Below are 21017 nucleotides of genomic sequence, written 5' to 3' on the forward strand. Positions count from 1 at the left end.
ACAGCAAAGTAGACTATAGCTAGAGAGGCTACAACGAACAGGCCTCTCAATTAACCCTGTAAAATTGCGGGAAACACATAGTTTGGTAAAAAAACTCAATTTTGTAGAAAACCAAATTTAATTAAATCGACACTGCAATGCATTACATACAAATGAAAATACATTAAAAATAATACTAGATACCATTGTACTAAAAATAGGTACGTTTGAGCCTCGAATAAGAAACTAAAAGTAATAAAATATACAACTAGAAGACAATCAGTCTTAACAGTACAGCCAACGTCATTAAACACTTGTCAAAAAGTTGCAAACTACTAATACTTTTCATATAATTTTCCAAAAATCACTCTCTTTCGTGACGCTGACTGTATTCGACAATAAATACTACTGAGACGCTTGGAGAAAAAAAACACAGTCTTAATCTAGGTATAAATATAAATAGGCGACTACAATATTGTCTTTGCGAAGCGTGTAAAAAACTTACGTGGTTAGACTCGAAATGGGGTAGCACTGTCCCATGCTCAGCAATGGACTTTTGCAAAACAGTTTCAAAGTAGTCCAGCTAACTATCAAATAACTTCTTTAATATCTAAACTAGTTAGTAATGTAAAGAATATTGATAGTTCTAAGATTTTACATAATGCTTATACATTCAAAGCAATCTTTTTCTGAAGTATACCATTTTACCAAACAAAATCAGGTACAGCGATTTACCCCGAAATACCGAAAAATTACTTAACTTGAAGACTTTCTGCCGTAGTAATAATATAAGTAAGTGACAGAGTGATATTTGAGCAACACTTAAAATTGAGAAAATATCAATAGTGGGCCTAAACTCATACAAAAAAGGCACAATACTATTCTAACCATTTCATTATATATTTTTTAATGCAATTTCTTTCGCACCCATGTTATTTAGTCACTTTGTTTCGCTACCCCATTCGTCCGTTAACCACACGAATTGTACTGTAAGCTATATAATTTGGCATTATAATACTGAATATGCGATAATACTCGTTTCCTAAATACAATTGGGTGTAAGTACATATTAAAATCACCGAATAGTTGCCCTACAACTAAATTCAAATGAATCGTGTAGTGATAAACTCTTAAAAATACCTACATATTTTATTGGGAAAGTTACATACAATTTTAGTTTTTTAGTTGAGTAAGTTTTTTGTTTTATTCTTTTTTTTCTCAGTCGAATTACAAAATATATAAGCCTCAGTATTAAACGAGTTTTATGTACTATTGTCAGTAACTTGCCACGAATACAAGTTATTTCGACGGGTACAAGCCAATCGCGTATGTAATACAATAATAAGAATATACTATGTATATAGCACCAATTGCATACAAAATATCGATAGGCGCCAAGAGATTGTTTAATGCAAAAGTCAATTACAACTTTTATACTTAGATGAGCATCGAAAATAATTTTCTGAATGTGAAAGTTCTTCATGGTAAGTAGTTTGAATATTGTTTCAAAGCTATAGCTTTGAATAGGAGATAGCTGCCCAAGATAAGGACAAATAGATCCTTATTTTAAAGTTCCCCAGATATTTTTATTGTTAGTTACAATATATAGAGCAACTGAGAATCCATTACTTAATTTGCATCACATTAAGCAATCTCCAAGGGCCTTAGAAGCTTGTCTTACATTAAGCGGTGGGATACATTTGTGCGTTGAGTTAATACATGTTATGTAGTAAGATATTTAATGGAAGAGCGCTCGAGGTCTCTTCTTGGCCAAGATATGCCACGAGTGGGTGACGCCCTTGCGCCGCTTCGGTGATAAACTGAAAAGTATTATGTTACAATGTGAATACACATAGTTCTGAAACCACTTGTCTAAACAAAAATTTAATATTTTAATTAAAAATGGCTAATTCTAGTTCTCTGTAATATCTGTGTGTGACTTTCTTGTCTGTTCTTCTCCATAGAAACCGAATTTTAAAATGGACAACTAGAATGAAACCTATTTATATTCTTGACATTCAGTGCTTGTTAAGGCCTGAATAAAATAAATGATATCACTTTGAATATAATAACTTGGAGATAAAAGAGAGATAGGTCAAAATACAAAAGAAAAACATTCTACACTCTCACAAAATTCTTATTCAAAAGTCAAAAAATAGGCTATACTATACTATGTCATTTACTTTTTGCCAAAAAAGTGTTGAATAGTAGAGTGAAGTTTAGGAAATGCTTCGTTTTTTGTGAACTAAATTCAAATCTTGACCCTATTTTACCGTCAGAATCATATAATTTAGTGTAATAATATTAACAAGAGTTATCTTACCCATGGTCCGGTGTGTCAGGCATGTATGGCGACATCCTGAAGTCCCGGCTGTGAGGTGTCTCAATGCCAAACGGGCTGTACAGCTTTGTAGGACTCCTACCTAGTATCTGGAAAGCGACAGAAACAATATTTATCATTAAGTTACTATGTATTTGAAAAAAAAACTAACTTTTTGAATTTATGTTTTAGACTTTAGCCGTCTTACCACAAAAACGTTTAAACGTCAGTTTAACAAAAAAAATGTCAGATTATGACGTTGAAATAAGGTCCATTTTGCAGCCACACTTTTTTTAGACAAGTGTTTGACACATGTTCAAGTTTTCATAGTAAGACCATAGAAGTTTAATCGTATTTGCACATTTATTTGTATGTTCTACATGCTTCTTGGGTAGTTGTGGCAACTAAAATATTGTACAAACTAGTTGAAGATATAAACTATTTTTTTATTTATTTATTATCTTAGTACAGTATTAGTATAAAGTTTACTGTTCCATATTGAAAAATCCTCGCAGTGTTAGATGGCTAATCTTTAAGTTCGGTTATGAGATTATTGCTCATAATCTAAAAGCTCTCACATCCTAAAGTAACTATTTCCTGCACCCAGATAAAGAGTATGCTCTGTTCTAACTTGGACCCTAATCGTGTGATTCAAATGTAAGGTCATTTTGTTTAGCCATTAGAACATGATTAAGGAACAAACATCCAAACTCACAACTCTGGCATTAATATTAGTAGGACTTGAAGTTTACCTGCTTCTTCTTCATGACGGGTGTGGTTGGTGCCCTGCACGGAGACACAGGCTCTGTCAGCCGGTGACGACGTCTGCCTCCCAATCTGAAATGCTAAAGCAAAATATTTTTTAAATCACTATTTTTTATTTTCTGGCAGAATTACTCCCCATGCCTGAACAAAATATAGCCAATGTCACCCAAGGATACTATAGCTTCCCAATACTGAATTTTTTGAGTCAGTTCAGTACTTTAGGACCTTTTGTTTGGTTTACAATAGTACATACTTGAGAAGTTTATTTTAGTGAGTAGCTATTGAATAGCTTAGCTTCTTTCTGGCATTTTTAGAATGTTTTTAATGAAAGAGATTTTCAAAAAAGTGAACACCAAAACCTATTGGTATTTGCAGAAATAAAATAGTGGAGTGCAAAAGGTCATGTTAGGGCATTGACTTGACTAGACATTTATAAAAAAGTGCAATGAAAAGTAAGGATTATTATCACGTAACTGAATTTAACTTAGATTATCATTGAAAATTAACATATATGGACTTAAAAGTAATAGAAATACATATTGATATTACATTGTTTGTTATTTTCTTTAAATATAATGGACCCATTACTAAAACTTAAGTTTTCTCTATATAAAAGAAATTCACTTTTCCTCATTTAAATTAAGGCTGCCCCAAATACAGAACATAGGTATTAGAGAATCTAGAAATTATCGATTTCGGTTGCCATGGCTTTTTTGGCCAAACCTACTGAATTTATTATAGAAGTGATATTTTATACATATTAAGTCGTATTTAATAGTATTATACTTAATTTAGAGACACTTTTCGATACAAAATAGGCTGTTTTGTGTATTTTATATCGCAAAACGTGAGACGGCAAAATTACCTGTGACAGATTCCCGAAGGTGTTTCTTACACTTCGAAATGTTCTTGATATTTTGTCTGCACCAGACTGTAACGCACGTCGAGAGTTCGCGAAAGAACTAGTCTTGAATATATTCTTATTGTAGCAGCCTTCTACATTTCTGAGACTCTCCCTAGCCGGCGAATCGATAACCGAATCCTTAACAAAAGGATCCTTCATGTTGAGTAATGTGTTGGTCGCACTAACAATACAAGTACACTAGAAAACTATTTATTAGAATATCTTCCTAGAAATATATCGAAAACTCACACTTCGATACACATTTTCAGTTAAATATCAATGTAAAAAATCAATCACGCGAAACACGACAAAGACCGTTGCTTTTGTTGTTTTTTTTTAAACGGAAACTTCTCTCTTTTGTTTCTTCGAGTAGCGGTCTTTTGAGACAGCGTTCCAGATACAACGTGCGGCAAGCACTTTTAGCATGCTACTTAGTAACTTTTTATAATATCAATACTTATTTGCAATAATTTTCTAAGCAATTTTATTACACAATTAAATGGATAACTGGCGTAATTGCACCCAGAATATGAGGATAAAAACGGTCCAGAGGCTAATCTCTCGCAAGAAGATTAGACTGCATTCTCGACTGGGCGCATCACGAATCAAACAAGATAAAAATAGGAGATTTCGCCTTTGTCCAGCAGTGGGACAGTATAGGTTAAAGATAAAAAGTTGTCGAGAAGAAATCTGTTATCTAGGAGTAGGTATCTTGCGAGCGATTTACAAAATGAAAAACCTATATAGGTATCTATTTGGTTTATTGCTAACAATTACTAATATAAATTAAATGTTGCAACTCTTTATCAACGTTGATGCATGTAATAATCAATAACTGTCGAAAATGCTGCGAAGCCCGCGGCGCCAAATATACCTGCCCTTAAACCACCTGAAACACACCAAAAAATATTAATTAAAATACATTTTACAAAGAATTCTCTGGTCACTGTTAGCTAGTCCTATAAAATGTACAAGAATTGATTTTCTGTTTCAATTTAAATAAATAAATAAATAAATAATGTCGGGACACCTTTTCACACACGGTTGGTTAGCCCCATGGTAAGTTATTATATAATTAACTTGTGTTATGGGTGCTAACACAACTGATAAACTACATATAGCTACATATATACATATTTATAAATACATATTGTAACACCCAGACCATGACCAACAAGCATGCTCATCACACAAATGTCGATCGAACCGGGAATCGAACCCGGGACCTCAGATTCGGCAGTCCGGCTTGGTGACCTTTGCGCCACAGAGGTCGTCTCAATAAGAAATAGAAGTCGAAATAATTAATGAAAGCACATTATTAGCATATTTAATAAAACAAATCATATTTTTCAACCTACATGTTGATTTGATCAATATTTATTGTCATTTTTCTCAGATTTAAAGCTTAGGAATCACTTCTATTCATACCTCTTAATCCTATTAGGCCACCAGTAACCCCACCGGCATAAGTTCCATTTTTCCAATCCGTTTTTCCTCTCGCAGACTCTATACAGCATTCCACACCGGAGAACACAGCACCGAGGATAGCAAAATTCTTTGCGTAACTTAGCATAGATGTCCTCATTTCTCGTAATATCTCTCGTGCGGATTGTGTCTGCATTGCGTTGGGGTCTGTCACTGACACGTTTGGCATTAGCGAAGATGTGAATAGACCCACTGCTGCGCCGAGACCGTAGCCTGGAATAAATGAATAAAAAGATTGTAAAATTAAGCTTCCTGTAATCATTTTTGTAGAAAGAAATTTGTGAAGAAAATCTAAACTTTATCTCATTTTCTAGAAATCAAGCCTAGTAGACCATCACTATCACAGGACTCAACTGAATGCCAAGTGAATTACAGTTGCAATTGTTTACCGTTTTTGTGGCTTCTGCTATTATATCATTTAATTATTGTCTTTTTGAATATAACTTGTAATTATGACTTGTTTTCATTAAACAATACTTTTTAAGTAACCCACCAGGGCCTACACTCGGATTTTCATTCATTATAAAAAAATAGAATGATAAAACTTACCAATAATGCAACTAGTGATGGATTTAAAGGGGCAGCTTTCGATAGTGGCTTCAATCATCTTTTCCTCATTCGTTTTAATAATCACTGGCCCAAGGATCCTCGGTATTATAATATTCTCGCGAAATCTGTAGTTGTTACCTACAAGGTACTTAGCGAGGGAGTCATAGTCGTTGTTTTCCACAAATTTAGATAAATTCGGGTCTGTCGGCGGTCGAAATATTAAAGACATTGTGAACACTGATTACTCAAGGAACCTTTTACTTGCACAGAAACATAGAACACTTATTTTAGTTGTTTATTGCCAAAAATCAATATTGAATTTTGTAACCTACAAATTATCTGCTCGTATTTATAGTGTACATATGAAGTTTTGTAACTATAAATATTTTAAATTAATAATTCGACCGAAGAAATGTGAGCTCGACATTGATAATTTGAGACTATATCACTATTATAAGTTGACACTTTCATGGCAAGTCGAAGGCGCTGCATGTTGCGACAAATTCGCCTTTTGAGTGTCAAATTCCATACATTTTGATTTAGTCTTAAAGATTTCCGCGGGTCAAGATTAGCTGGACGATCCTAACCTCTCTTGGACATTGACAATGACAACAGCTGACAGGTGATTATTTCAGTTTATGAAATCTGTTTTAAATAAAAATTATGAAATGTAATCAGATAAATCACACAAAAAAAGCAAAAACTATTTATCTCAAACCATCATTTATTTACCAATTATTTAAATCAGTTTATTCCAGAATTACAAAATTAATTCTTATCTTATAGCCGTAGCGATGACAGCATTTATCTTTATAACCCCCTGCAGCTGTCTCTGTGAACAATTATAAACAAATCGTTATCATTTTGAGGTTGCGCTTAATGCAGTAATTACTTACCTATTTTTTATTTACACCAGCATGCCAGATTCTTCGGAAGAAGAGGATCTTTCTCGATTCAGAGAAGTTGTAGACACATCTTTCACTAAACTGATAAACGAATCTCGAGGACAAAAGACAAGTCAAACACATGAGAGCAGTAAGTTTCTGGTATTTCTATGACATTTGTTTTAACTAGGTATAACAAACTTGTATGATAAGAAAAATTGCATCATCTATATTCACAAGCTGTTTCAGATTTAAGCCACAGCTCAATTCTTGTTTGTTTTTATAACTACGTAACCTCACTTTTATGTGGTACTTATTGACTTCGCTCTAAGTCCTTTCGTATCATACTTTATTGGATATAAGCTTGCCTTAATAGCTCAGCATCATTCTCTTTTTCATCTAGGCATTATAAGCATCTACTTAAGATAAACTGAAGTTCAATAAATAAAACACTTAATTGCAAAAAAATCTGCAACCAATTTTCAGAAAAAGAAAAACCGAAATCTGAAAGATATTTAGAGGAAGCGTCCCACTATAATGATGTGAAGGTTCCAGAAGAAATGCAAAAACGTATCGGTGCCAAAGTATCTGCAATTATACAGAAGAAAATTGAATTTGTTGACATGGAAAATCATATAAAGTAAGTCTATAATCTAAAAACCTTAGAAATGTTAAAATCTGCTTTGCCCACTAACATAGCGTAGAAGAAGACCAATTGCTACATATTGTTTGTCTGTCATGTACCTATGACTTTTGTGTGGCAAAATAAATGTTAAAAATAATAAAATAGAATATAATTTTTTTACTTGAAATATGGTTACAATAAGGGTCAATTCCCACTGAAAGAGCAGCGGCCGGCAGCGGCCGTAAGAGCACGGACACTATAACGGCGCGGCGCCGCGCGGCCCGCCACGCTCGCGCTCAATCACTTGCATTTACGGCCGCTGCCGGCCGCTGCTCTTTCAGTGAGGATTGACCCTAATAGGTCTTAATATCTCGCCTCATATTCAGCATGCAAAAAACATTTATTTATCTCCTAAGTAGACTTAAATTGTTCAATCATTGGGAATCAAAGTTGCTAAATTTAATAAATGGCATAGCATGATGAAATCGCGCTTACTAATATAGTGACTATACAATGCAGACTGATAAATAAAATAATGTTGCTTTTTTTAGAAAAAGGAAGATCAAAGGTGGAGTAAAACTATTCAAGGAATCAGAAGGGTTTTTAACATGTGAAGAAGCTAAGGATACCTACACAGAGGGCCACAATGAGAAATCTAAAAAAATCAAAAATAAAAGAAGACAAATTGATGCAGAAGAGAGTATAAATGAAGATGGTGAGGGTTCTTTTATGGTAACAAAGTTTTAAGAATTAAAAAGGCCTAACTTTGGTCAGGGCACGAACAAGTGCAATTTTAAGGCAATACTGCTAATTCAAATAAGCAAAACACAGAAATTGTAGTAAACAATACATTACTGATACTATTATATGCCCTCAAAAAGATTTAATAACACTTTGTTAAATAAAAATACTGGTAATACTAAAATGGATTGCCTGTGTAAAAAATATAAATACCTAATTGCAATTTTTTTTCTAGATAAAGTGAGTGCTGTTGCAGTAAGTGGTGATTATGTTTTGGCTAAAGAAGAAACAAAATTATGGAAATCTAGAAGAAAAGAGAAGCTTTTCAAATATAAAGGACAGAAGAACAGTAAAGTTTTGACAGCTGTGGTATAGTAAAACCAATACTTTTATATACTTGAAGCATTTCTTGTTATATTTTGGATTTATTTCAATAAAAAGGCCAGATTGATACTCCAAAACAGTTATTTGCTTTAATTTTCACTGCATCCTATAACTTTGCATGAAAAGTGCATCTATTGTCGTGACTTAAAAATCGAGGTTCTCAGTTTGACCGGAGTGTATGTTTGTGGGCGATTACCTCACGTTTGGTTGATCCGATTTTTATGCGATTTTCAACATAGTATCTATCATATTTGTCAGACTTAGAAAAAGGTTTTAGGCATATTATAATTACTGAGTAGCTTGTTCTTGTTGAATTTGAGAAAATAAAAACGCATATAAAACATTAAACATTTATTTACAATAATCGCATAACTACGAAATAAATATGTACAAAAGATCATTATCACGTAATAACTGCTTTCATTTTTTTATTTCTGTAGAACAATCAGTGGGTTTTTGAACTAAGAGGGGTTATGATTTGGCGCCAAAATACAGCAAAGTAATTTCACTGTTTTTTTAATCCAGAGACATGTATGTTACTTCGGCTGATCCTGGCGCCAATTTACAAAGTTGTAAGTATTTTTAGATTTCATATTTTTGAAACTTTGGTGTTTTTGTCATACAAACATGATCCTATGTTCTAGAATAAGTTTCCTACCAATGGCTAAGAAAAAAACATTTAATATTGAAAGAAATAAATGCAAATTAACTCAATAGTTCTGTGATTTTTTGTAATTAACTGTCTATTATACAGACAGAGTTTTGAAACAGTAGTTTTAAAATAAATAAAATATACACTTGGCAGCAAAAAATCAGACAAATTAATATCTTAAAGCCAAGTATTTGAAATGAAGAACTGTTTTAAGTAGTTCACATTTGTTGATACCTGCGAAGCTTATGATCCGATTTTTTGCTACCGAGTGTATTCAAATAATGACACTGAGCTTAAACTAAAAACAACTAACACTAAAACTTAACACTCAGACATATCTTATTGGTACTAACAACAATGCATATTATAAAGAATATTAATAGCCTACACATTATCTTACACAATTTGAGATTCTCACAAATACAACACAGTAATGTCATAGAGACAAAATCTATTGAAATCTATGCTTGGTTGGGTATAATCTGTAGACTACTAATTCGGGACGCAAAATCTTGATACTAGCAGGTTTGCAGTCATAAGACTTTTTTAAAACTCTGTAAGTATAAAAAATGGGTCGTTTTCTAACGCTAAAGGAACATGTTTTCGCAAGAGTCATGTTTGGGCTTTTCAATAAAGTTATAAATATTGAAATTGTTTCAAAACACAAGTCACAGCCGCTTATGAATGTTTTTTTTTGCGGTTAGGCGGACTTTTCAAATTGAAAAAATATGAAAAATACCTCCTCAGATATTTTCATAGAAGTATTAACTTAATAATGGGATATTTGATAGATATTTTTCAGGGAATAATTATTAAGAAATAAAAAACATTTTATCCTAATTATTATTAAAAATAATTATCAACTTTGGAAAGAACGCATAATTTGTCATATTTAACTTTTCCATTATCGAGTTGTCGTTAGGCCATTTCGTATCAAATATTGCACACTCATTTGTATTACGGCCTTGCTTTCCAAAAACCACATCTCTGTTATTGTCTTTACATACAAACGCCATTTTCCCATAGAAGACGCATCCTATAGAAAAAAATATTCCATACTCCTTTTGATTCATTCACATTCATAACTTGTTTTACACGCCGTTTTGGGATAAGCACCGGATGTTTGCCACTTACAAATAAAGGAGGTTGAGCTACATCGTTTTAAGCTACCCTTCTCTCACATTAGAATCTATGTAACCTTGCCTTTGCCAGCCAGACTATAGTCTCAGTATGTATATGTACAGTTATAATTGGAAAGGGTTCCAGCAAGATCTTTCTGAAAGACCTCAACTATCAGATCAGATCAGTTGACCTTCTCAGGTGTTTAAATCCCTTTTCACGATCCGTATTTCCACCCCTAAGGTGCTTAGCGCCCTGCGTTTTACCATCCATACTTCACAACATGACCGTATCACCACAGTATTGCTTTTGTAAAATTCGTTTAAAACCTATAAGACCTACAGTCTTTCACTAGCTGCGTTAGACACGGGTCTTGTTCCCCGTCTAGGCGGCAGTTCATCTTGAGTGAACGCTCTGTTGTCCAATCCACTGGGTTTGTTTGAGTCTTCTGTAACTTCTGGCTTCTCAATAGGACCGTCCATCAGGAACATTGTTAGGAAGAACATTATGCTACCTGTGGGAGAAAGGTTTTCGTTTAGTTTAGAAGTTTTTTTTCAAGTTGCTTCTGGCATATTTTAGCCCAGAGAAAAGAAAAGAGACATGATAAAATGAACTATTAGGTACATACATGAGAGACAAGTACTAGTCATTATGCAAAAAAGAAAATACTAGTACCTTCCTAATAGTCGACTTTTGATTATTGAAAAAAATATTGGTCCTAAAGTATCTTCAGGTATATTAAAGAAACTTTCAAATAGGAAATTGACTGAAACTTCGACTTGATATTAATTTTTATTGGTTTCATAAAGACCTCTATAGTCCCTATTTTTTAGTTAATCCACATCTAAATAACATAAAACTTACTGATGCCATAAAATCCTGCGTAAAAGATCATAATAGCCTCCCTGTAGCCAATGATCTTCGACACGGGGTCCACCAGGATGGGCAGGTTTCCTCCAACGTTGTTCATCACGAAGAGGAATACTCCCACAGTTGTTGACCGGACGGACAGTGGCACTATTTCCACTAAGATAGCGAATACGATGCCGAACCACATCTCAGCTGGAAAAAAGATAAATGATAGGGTTATAGTAAGGCACACAAAACGCAAAAGAGTTTGTTTGCAGGATCGTTAATATGTAAGCCTAATTTTTTAATGGCCCCTTGGGATAAAAGGGAAAAAACATGACAATTGTATTACCACGCTTGGTCATTCTTAATTCCTGGTCTCTCACAAAATTTCCTCTCCCCGTTTAGTCAGACCTCCAAAAACAGTTGAATGATGAATTTCATAAAACCACAAAGTGGTTAGTTATATCCAGGTTTCGAACCCTTTCGTATCTACTTAAGACGCTGGACACCTTAACCGATACTATTTTGTTTAAAGACATTGTACTTATACAGAGAATTTAAAAATGATAATAAGTCGTCAGCGTATTGGCTTCGGTTCCACGTTCGCCTTCCAAAAATTAGTGACTTTATAGTCCTGTTGTCTTCTGGACATGCTACATATAAGGCATTAGGTACTAGGTTCACTTACCAAAGAAATAAGAAATAGCAAGAGTGATCATGGCCCACAGAGGCCCGAACACCACTGAGCCGAACGCGGGCAGAGTAGCAATGAGCTGAGATAAAGCCAGCACCAATACGCGGGAACGAACGCCCATCTTCTCTACGTACCTGGGGAAGCAGGAAGGGAACAAAATTACATAATGTTGTTACGTAAGATTAGATTTTGAAATAGGTTAGCTTAGTTTAGCCTTTAAAATATTAATTTGACGACTTCCTAGTGCTTAAGACGATAACCTGGTTATTTACGGACAGACATATGAAAGACAAAAAGCAATGATCGCGACGAATTGAGAACCTCCTCCTTTTTTGGAAGTACATTATGTTAAAAAGAGATCCTATTCGTATTAGTTCGACATGGAACCCTAAAAACGCCAATATTAAAAATATTTAAATTGAATGTTTGTGCTGAAAAATTCATAAAATATGGGCCTTTATTGCATTTTTACGCTCGAACTCCAATTAACGAAGATAAACAAAATTTGCTCCAATTTAGGTTAAACTCACAAAATGAAATAAACACAGAAATAGCAATATTTCTCCATAACCCAGTTCAATGTGTAAACATTTTAAATATCGGAATATTATTTCGTACTTGCCTACATAGGTAGTATCTAAAGGTCTAATATAAAGTTAGAACCATAAAGTCACTATTATTTTTAAAGCATTATTTGGAATAGGTAATTGCAAAAGAACCAACACTTTTTTTTTTTGGGTAATTATCAAATGATCCCTTCTGATGTGGGTACAGTGGGGATGGAGTTTCAGACATTTACTTAACTAAAATTCATCATGTTCCCTCTAGAACCCTTACATAGTTCAAGGCCGCGATAATTCTTTCGAACAATCCCGCATACCCGGCGGGGCCCATAGAAGGAACCAGCCCTTTCAAATAACCAGCTCAACTCTTACTTGTCAGAAATAACTCCTCCAGCCACGACGCCAATGGATCCGATACCGACGGTAACAGCAAACAGCCACCAGCCTAGGTCCACGTCGGGGAAGTAGTCACGGTAGTACAGGTCTGCGTTATAAGCGAAGCACATACCACCTGGAATGTGAAGATGTGTTTGGTTGATCACCTTATATTAGTCTATTGTCCCGTTGAAGGAGCTTTAGGCATAAGGAGAAAGAAGGTGATGAATAATGCTTCTTTTATTGGTGGGCCGTAGGTAAAAAGTTAGTCTGTACGTCGTCTGCATTGTCTCGTAGATAGCAAGCGCGACTGCTGTGCATCGGTTCTCAGGTTAAATTTTCGAGTCGGGACTAAATAGCTTTTTGGGTTTCTTCGAATTTCCACGTATTGTCGGTGGCATGATGTATGCAGAGCTTTGATCAGTTCTACTCTGCATATATATATGACTATGACACTATGTATTTCGAGGAAGTATATCTATATCCTACCGATAATTTAAATCCAAATGATTAAATCAGCCATAACGATCATAACCACGAAGGTCTAACGCAAAGACGCCTATTCAAATAGTAACCATATCAAAGTAAGTCCACCCATTACGACACCAAAATCCAGTATAGTAAGTTCAACTCAGTCTTGCGCGCGGCCTTATGTGTGGGTAACCCTTGTACATACACAGTGACTTTGTGTGCGTGACAAGAGGTACAGTCGGGTACAAATACAGTTATTTAGGGGTTACGGCTGTTTAAAGAAAAACAGTTATTACGTAATTTAATGTTTATTTATTTATAATGATTCTGAATCGCTACTTGAAAAATCAAATGATGAATTTTCGGATTCGCTACTCTCACCGAGGTAAATTATAAATTTTGACTCCATGTCAAAATGTCTATAGTATTTTTCTTTTTTCTTTTGTACATGTCGACAAGTATTACCCAACATCCCTTCATCAATATGACTTAAACGTTCATTTATGAGTTTCATGATTTCCGTCTTATTTTGGTCGACATTATGCGAAGCAATATTATTTTTTAAAATTCCTCACACATTTTGTTTACATTATTATACTAGATTATACGTCTTTTTACATTCTTAGTCCACACTTTTATTTATTGTCCGCGTACCCCGAGATCTAGAAAATATGTAAGGAGTATTTAATTCATCTTAGATATTTCACCTCATTTATTTCTTAGATACTGTCAACGTCAATTTGAAAAAACTTATGAGAAAATAATGAAAAACTGTAAAATGTAATAATAAAAAGCTTTGAATGTTGTTTCATTTTTTGAAACGCTACCTGACTCCTTAAACATTTTCTCCGTGAAGAACTAGACATTTTCGTAAACGACTGTACCCATAACAAAAAGCGATAAGAACACGTCATGCTCGAACGACGTCACTGTCACACGAATGAAAGTTGTATATTTACAAGCCGACGCACACATAGGGCCGCGCGCAAATCTGAGTTGAACTATCTATAAATAGGAATCAACGCAGTACAAAATCCACCCATTTCCACTGCTTAGTAGTAATGGAAAATGGTAGTCGTCTGTATAAAAAAAATGATAGAGATAAGTATTGTAGGTATTCAAACTTCTGGTATTCTTGAAAGCCTTTATTAATAGTTAAAGAAATACAATCACATTTTGTTAGGAATTATAACATTGTTCTCACTGGTTTTTTACATCATGACAATTCACACCACAGTCATTCTTTTTCATAGACTAACAACCCTACATTTTTTAAATGTCATAGACTATAAATTCCTAACACCTTCTCCTATTTTTAATATATGAACATAAATTAAAAATACCTTATAATTACTTCAGAAACACATCAGTTTTCAAAACATTAACTTAAACAAGTTTTCAAAACATTAACTTAAACACTTCTAATTATAACTCTCAATTTACACAACAACTTTATCGCAATGAAATTTAAATTTTTCTTTATATAGTGGTTTCGTCAACATATCCGCTATCTGATAATTTGTAGGACAATATATAACATCTAAATATCCTTTCTTATAATTTTCGTGTATAAAATAAAATCTCACATCTATATGTTTAGATCTCTTGCTGAATGAACCTGTTTTAATCAATTGGATAGCACTCTGGTTATCAATATTCAAACTAATCTTAATACTGCTACCAATTAATTCACTTATAAAAGTCTTTAAGTATAAACACTCTTTAACGCAATCTGCTGCTGCTATATATTCCGCTTCAGTTGACGATAGACTTACTATCGGCTGTCTTTTGGAGCACCAAGCTATAGGTCCACCTGCCAACATTATTATGAACCCTGTTGTACTTCGTCTGGTCTCTGTACAACCTGCATAATCTGAGTCACAATATGCATGCAATCTTGTAATATCTTTCCCAGCATTATACAAAATCCCTTTATCTCTCGTTCCATTCAAGTACTTCAACACCTTCTTTACTGCTAATATGTCTTGCCTTGATGGATTTTCTACCTTTTTACTTGCTTCATTCACAGCTTGACTGATATCTGGTCTTGACCTGGTTGACAAATACAATAATCCACCAACTAGTTCTCTGTATGGGAAATTTGACGTAGCCACCTTAGATTCATTTTCCTTTCCCACAATGCATGGAGTATCTGCAGCTTTGGAATCATACATATTATATTTTCTAAGTAATTTTTCTGTATAATTCTGCTGATGCAACAAGATGCCTTGTTCTGATCTTTTTATTTCAAAACCTATATAGTTTTGAGGTTGTTCATATGTTTTTAAGATAAATTCTTTTTCCAATTGATGCAAGATCTGTAATAACTTTTCCTTGTCTTTTGATATGGCCAAACCGTCATCAACATATATAGCCAATATTATAGTTTTGTCTTCATTAAAAAACACACACTGATCCGACTTTGAAGCTCTCAGTCCAAGTTTCCTTAAAGTTTCTGTAAATCTTTTATTCCATGTCATTGGTGCCTGTTTTAGCCCATATAGTCCTTTCTTTAAATGACAAATTTTATTAGGCTGTCTTTCATATCCTTCAGGAATATACATAAATATGTCTTCCTTTAACTCGCCATACAAAAATGCTGTTTTCACATCAAAAGTTATCATTTCATATTCCTTTGAAGCAGCAATTGCTATTAATGATTTTATTGCTGATTGACTTACTACTGGACTATATATTTCTTGATAGTCAATGCTTTGCTGTTCGAAGCCTCTTGCTACAAGTCTTGCTTTGTAAGTACCATTTTCTTTTATACAAAATACCCATTTACTTGACAATATCTTGTGTCCTTTTGCTCTTCCTACATCAACTATTTCCCATGTATTGTTACTTTCCAATGATTCCTTCTCCGAATTTATGGCCTTCTCCCAATTATTCTTTTCAGCAGACTTCATGACTTCATCATACGTAAGTAATACATAATCTTGCAGGTAAGCTGGTTTTTTCCGTTGTCGTTTTGTATTTATAGTTTCTATAGTTTCTATCTCTGCAGTATTACTTTCTTTATTTTCATCATTTTCTACTTCATCAATAATATCTGGGATGTTATCTTCTATTACATTACTTTGTTGTTCTAACTCTTCTATTTCATAATAACTGTCATCACTTTCTTCTTCTTGATTTATTTCTTCTTCATTATTACCTGGTATTATTTCTGTTATCACCGAACTTCCTGTTTCTTCATATTTTTCTCCAATTTTCTTATTATTATTAATTATAACAATATCCCTTGCTATTTCAATTCTTCTTTCTTCTTTATTCCACAATCTATATCCATTATTAGTATATCCAATCATGATTAACTTTTTGCTTCTTGGATCTAGTTTCTTAATATTCGAATGTAATTGTTTAGCATATACTATTGAACCAAACTTGCATATATTAGATATATTAGGCCTTTTACCATGCCACATCTCATAAGGTGTCTTATTCTTCAAAGATTCACTTGGTAATCTATTTATAATATAAGTAGAACAGTATACAGCTTCACCCCACATTTCTTTATCTAACCCTGAATCAAATAGTAATGCTCTGGTTTTATCTAATAATGTTCGATTTAGTCTTTCTGCTTTACCATTTAGTTGTGGTGAGTATGGTACTGTATAATCTAGTTTTATTCCCTTTTCAGTACACCATTTTTTAAAATCATTGCTTGTGTATTCACCTCCATTATCGCATCTTATGGTAGATACCTTTTCTGTTCTCTCTCTTTCTGTTTCTTCTATATAATGTTTTAAATTTTCTTTAACTTCATTTTTATATTTAAGCAAGTATATTTTTGTAAAATGAGTATAATCATCCATGACGGTTAAAACATAACTATAGCCATCATACGTTTTGTTTTCGAACGGTCCACATACATCAGTATGTAATAATTGAAGTGGTCTACTGGCTCTGTTTCTTACTGTGTTAAATGGAAGTCTTGTTTGTTTAGCTTGTGTACAGATTTCACATTCGTCTATTTGCCTTAATCCATTTATTTTTATTCCATCTGCCACATCTGGTAATATATCTAGTATTTTCTTTCCTGGATGTCCAAGTCTTTGATGCCATTCTAAGGCAGTGCCATTTTCTTTCATTAACAGTGTTTTTTCTTGCATATTATTATCATCCAAATTAATTTTATATAAACCGTTTTCTTTTTTTCCTGTTAATATTAATTCTGACTCCTTATATATTTTTACATTATCTTTGGTAAATATAACCACTCCTTGATTGTTTGTAACTGCATTAACCGATAATAAATTTTGTGATAAGTCAGGAACAAGCAGGGTATTATTAAGAGTACATTTTTTTCCAATGACTTTACCAGTCCCTTTCACCTCTATTGTTTCTTCATTTGCAGTCAAAACAGATGATGGTTTGCATTCAAAAAATTTTAGTATGTCTACATTTTTGGTCATGTGTGCAATACACCCAGAGTCTACAACAAATTCTTTCAGTTTTGGTTCTTGAATTTCACCGTTTGTAAAAAATGCCTTTTCTATTCTTTTGTTACTTTTTTCTTCATTCTCATTCTTATTCTTATTTTTGAAAAAACAATTTTCTTCTCTGTGATTAATTTTTTTACAGATTGAGCACTGTTTATTTTTAAACTTACAGTCTTTATCTTCATGGTTGTCCCTTTTGCAGATACTACAGGCTCTACAGTCTTTCTTCATGTGCCCTGTTTTGTTACATTTGAAACATTTTATTGCATTAAACTTTTTCTTTGATGTAGATGAAGATGTAGCTTGAAATGCTAGCTGCTTGTCACTTTCTTTTGCTTTCAACATTCGATTTTCTTCAGCCAGAAGTCTGTTTGTTAAATTTTGAAGGGTTTTCTTATCGTCTGCCATGCATTCCCAAGAAGTTATAAAATAGTTTAAATTATTTGGTAAACAGCTTAGTATTTTGGATATGACCATTTCATCATCTATTTTTGTTCCTAGCTGACTTATACGAAATTGTAAATTTTCTATTTCACTTATTAATTGGGAAAGCGATTGACTCTCTTGTTTCTTATATGTGAAAAACTCTTGTAATAATGCATCTTTGTTTCTTTGCTCAGAACCTTCGAATATTTCACATAATTTTACGTACATTTCACGTGCACTGTTACAATTAATTATGTGACCTTTTAGTTTCTTATCAATACTGCTTATGATAATTCTTTGCACCTGAGCATCTTTGATACTGAAGTCACTTTTCTTGTCATCTTCTTTTGTTTGTGCAATTGTTTTTGCAAGATTTGCCGCTTTTAAGTGTATATTGAATTCAAATTTCCACAATAAAAATGTTTCCGCATCTTTTAATTTTTCTATCTGTATTATCTCAGGTTTTTCCATTTTTTAGTTTTTCACCGTTTTTTATTTTCTTCCTTGTTATTACTGTTTTTTAGTTTTTTTTTTTCACTTGTTTTTTATGTTGGGTTTTTCATTACCCAATCCCGGTTTTTAATTTTTTCTTCTCGGGCGTTCTGGGCCCATAACCTATTGTAGGTATTCAAACTTCTGGTATTCTTGAAAGCCTTTATTAATAGTTAAAGAAATACAATCACATTTTGTTAGGAATTATAACATTGTTCTCACTGGTTTTTTACATCATGACAATTCACACCACAGTCATTCTTTTTCATAGACTAACAACCCTACATTTTTTAAATGTCATAGACTATAAATTCCTAACAATAAGTTGGCAGTTAATGCCTTTTCCAATGGCTTTATTAAATTAATTTCCTTTTTAGCCTAGATAAGGTCAAAAGGGAGATATAAATGTGTCTGGATTATCTTACACGAGCACGCTTTACTATGAGACGTTGAGACACGGATTGGGAATAAATGGAGTGGTTAATGTGAAGTGTGTAATAAAATTATTTAGTTTGCGCTTATGAAATGGCTTCCATCTGTAAGTACTTAGCACATCCTGACTAAAATTAGCCTACTTGTAGTTTTCCGAATGAGCTGTTATGAGTACTGAACTGCTGTTTTTTTTTTTAAACCAGCAGTTCCTGGTATAAACCCCTCTGCCCCTTATAAGTTTAAATTATATTCATTCGTTCGTTTCGTCATAGGTTTAGACATTATTTATTATGACACACATTATTTAAAGGAAAGATTGTATCGGTCCACAAACGTTTTTAAATAAGAACTTAGGAACTTGTAAAAGATTTCAGTTATTCGATGGGAAAAAAAATACAAATTTTGCCTGCAGATATATAAAATGTTGTCCGAGTAAGTACTCCATTTTGAAATTAGCTTTTTCACGGTCTATCGTCGGCTTAGTATAATATTACTTTATGATTTAGACTCCGATTCGCTCTTGTGTACAAATTGTCCGTAACTCGGGGTAAATCTTGATACAGAAGCGTTTTAATTTGCTTGTGTCAATATTATCTTTTGTAAGTAAACGTACAAAGAGAATAAGAGAATTTCTATTTATTTTTTACCCAATTGCTAAGTACTGATGTATCGTTCGAGTTGTATTTGATGATATTTGATTTCATTTCTCTCTAGCTAAGATAATAGCCCTTTTGCAGACAAATTGAGATTACAACAGGTATTTTTTGGCTTCATTAGGTCATAGCTATGAAAAGTGTGTAAGTAGGTACAAACAATATCTACTTGACCAAGTTCCGTTTAAACGTTCGTTCATAAAACTTAGTAAGTTAGTACTTTTGTTCTCACATTCACATAACATAATTTAATACAATTAATGTACTTTTAACCTCTCACAAAATTGACATCTCAAAAAGCCTGTGCCCTCCACAACACAATTACGATAAAACATCAGCTTCAACGTTAAATAGAGTAACAAACAAAGACATCTTGTAACAACTAACTACAAAGGATTGGATGTGACAGTCTATTATGCGAAGTGGTTCCCTCTCGAGCCTCGTACTTGGATTACTTAACAGACTGGATCTGCCATGAGCACGAATCTCTATGCGAAAAAATCTATTCTATCTGTCAATTGACGCACAGCAACAACTTGTGGTAGTCCAGTTATCGTCTCTTACAGTTACAGTGAAACCACGAAAAATATATTTCTGCTTTTTATTAAAGCTTTTCCAGGAAGATCTCACGAGGAACTCACAGACACTGAACACTCACGAAGTTTTCTCTGTTTCATCACATAGGTATGTGCGTTTACTTACGACAAACATACGCAAGCATTTTGACGCACACGATATGTTCATACTCTCGTAAGTTTAGCAGAAGGGAAGGCACAACATTAGCCTCTCCGGTTGGTTAAATAATCTAAGTTCTAGTCCCTTGATGGGTCGGCCGTCATTTTCTAGAGACAACATTATCGTAATTTCTATTTTGTTTTACTATTTAGCTAAATTTGCTAAGCTTGTTACTGAGGTGATGGGATCGGCTTCTAATCTGACGAGATGTTTTGGAAAACTATTGGTCTTAATAGACTGGCTGGTCAGTTACCAGGTATTTACTCAGTGGCGTAGCGTGGGGGGGGGGGCAGGGGCGGCAAATTCCCCGGGCGGCAGCTTTTAGGGGGCGGCAAAATTTAGCCAATTAAAAAAAAAATTGTTCGCAACTAGTATCAGCGCCGCTACATAAAACTGTCTAACAATAACAAAACATTAAACAAGAAAGTTGAAACTTTTTAAACTTAAAATTAATTATTGTTAAAAGGAG

The 21017-nt window shown here is 33.6% G+C and overlaps 4 protein-coding genes across 4 annotated transcripts in view; 1 reads left to right on the top strand and 3 right to left on the bottom strand.

Moving 5' to 3' along the window:
- Nucleotides 1-99: 99 nt before the first annotated feature.
- LOC124639768 lies at nt 100-4312 on the bottom strand. Its single transcript, XM_047177234.1, has 4 exons — nt 3930-4312; nt 3052-3144; nt 2303-2409; nt 100-1799 (listed from the first exon to the last, which is right to left on the bottom strand). The coding sequence occupies exons 1-4, from the start codon at nt 4125-4127 to the stop codon at nt 1718-1720; spliced, it is 480 nt and encodes a 159-aa protein (XP_047033190.1). The 5' UTR covers nt 4128-4312; the 3' UTR covers nt 100-1717.
- A 400-nt stretch (nt 4313-4712) lies between these two features.
- Nucleotides 4713-6463, bottom strand: LOC124639408 (mitochondrial import inner membrane translocase subunit Tim22). The gene is made up of 3 exons (XM_047176755.1): nt 6003-6463; nt 5397-5666; nt 4713-4857 (listed from the first exon to the last, which is right to left on the bottom strand). The coding sequence occupies exons 1-3, from the start codon at nt 6229-6231 to the stop codon at nt 4775-4777; spliced, it is 582 nt and encodes a 193-aa protein (XP_047032711.1). The 5' UTR covers nt 6232-6463; the 3' UTR covers nt 4713-4774.
- Nucleotides 6464-6831: 368 nt separating this feature from the next.
- On the top strand, nt 6832-8713 carry LOC124639409. The gene is made up of 4 exons (XM_047176757.1): nt 6832-7037; nt 7373-7526; nt 8063-8226; nt 8488-8713. Exons 1-4 carry the CDS (start codon nt 6920-6922, stop codon nt 8625-8627), a joined length of 576 nt encoding a protein of 191 aa, XP_047032713.1. The 5' UTR covers nt 6832-6919; the 3' UTR covers nt 8628-8713.
- Nucleotides 8714-8972: 259 nt separating this feature from the next.
- Nucleotides 8973-21017, bottom strand: part of LOC124639407 (probable glucarate transporter) — a 68982-nt gene continuing 56937 nt past the window's right edge. Inside the window, exons 8-11 of the mRNA XM_047176754.1 lie at nt 12889-13027; nt 11948-12087; nt 11272-11469; nt 8973-10921 (exon numbers count right to left, since the gene is read on the bottom strand). Coding sequence (XP_047032710.1) covers nt 10746-10921; nt 11272-11469; nt 11948-12087; nt 12889-13027 — 653 coding nt within the window. The 3' untranslated portion in view covers nt 8973-10745. The remainder of the gene's footprint in view (nt 10922-11271; nt 11470-11947; nt 12088-12888; nt 13028-21017) is intronic.

The sequence above is a fragment of the Helicoverpa zea genome, chromosome 19 (genome assembly GCF_022581195.2).
Source record: "Helicoverpa zea isolate HzStark_Cry1AcR chromosome 19, ilHelZeax1.1, whole genome shotgun sequence".
Classification (NCBI taxonomy): domain Eukaryota; kingdom Metazoa; phylum Arthropoda; class Insecta; order Lepidoptera; family Noctuidae; genus Helicoverpa; species Helicoverpa zea.

What these genes read in the sequence shown, in the direction of transcription:
- LOC124639409 (XM_047176757.1), top strand. Translation starts at nt 6,920, where the DNA reads ATGCCAGATTCTTCGGAAGAAGAGGATCTTTCTCGATTCAGAGAAGTT. An exon ending in AAGTCAAACACATGAGAGCA is followed by an intron (nt 7,038 to 7,372) that starts GTAAGTTTCTGG and finishes ACCAATTTTCAG; the next exon opens with AAAAAGAAAAACCGAAATCT. An exon ending in AGAGAGTATAAATGAAGATG is followed by an intron (nt 8,227 to 8,487) that starts GTGAGGGTTCTT and finishes TTTTTTTTCTAG; the next exon opens with ATAAAGTGAGTGCTGTTGCA.
- LOC124639768 (XM_047177234.1), bottom strand. Translation starts at nt 4,127, where the DNA reads ATGAAGGATCCTTTTGTTAAGGATTCGGTTATCGATTCGCCGGCTAGG. An exon ending in CCTTCGGGAATCTGTCACAG is followed by an intron (nt 3,145 to 3,929) that starts GTAATTTTGCCG and finishes ATTTTGCTTTAG; the next exon opens with CATTTCAGATTGGGAGGCAG. An exon ending in CCTGACACACCGGACCATGG is followed by an intron (nt 1,800 to 2,302) that starts GTAAGATAACTC and finishes AATACTTTTCAG; the next exon opens with TTTATCACCGAAGCGGCGCA.
- LOC124639408 (XM_047176755.1), bottom strand. Translation starts at nt 6,231, where the DNA reads ATGTCTTTAATATTTCGACCGCCGACAGACCCGAATTTATCTAAATTT. An exon ending in CATCACTAGTTGCATTATTG is followed by an intron (nt 5,667 to 6,002) that starts GTAAGTTTTATC and finishes CATTTATTCCAG; the next exon opens with GCTACGGTCTCGGCGCAGCA. An exon ending in TGGCCTAATAGGATTAAGAG is followed by an intron (nt 4,858 to 5,396) that starts GTATGAATAGAA and finishes GGTGTGTTTCAG; the next exon opens with GTGGTTTAAGGGCAGGTATA.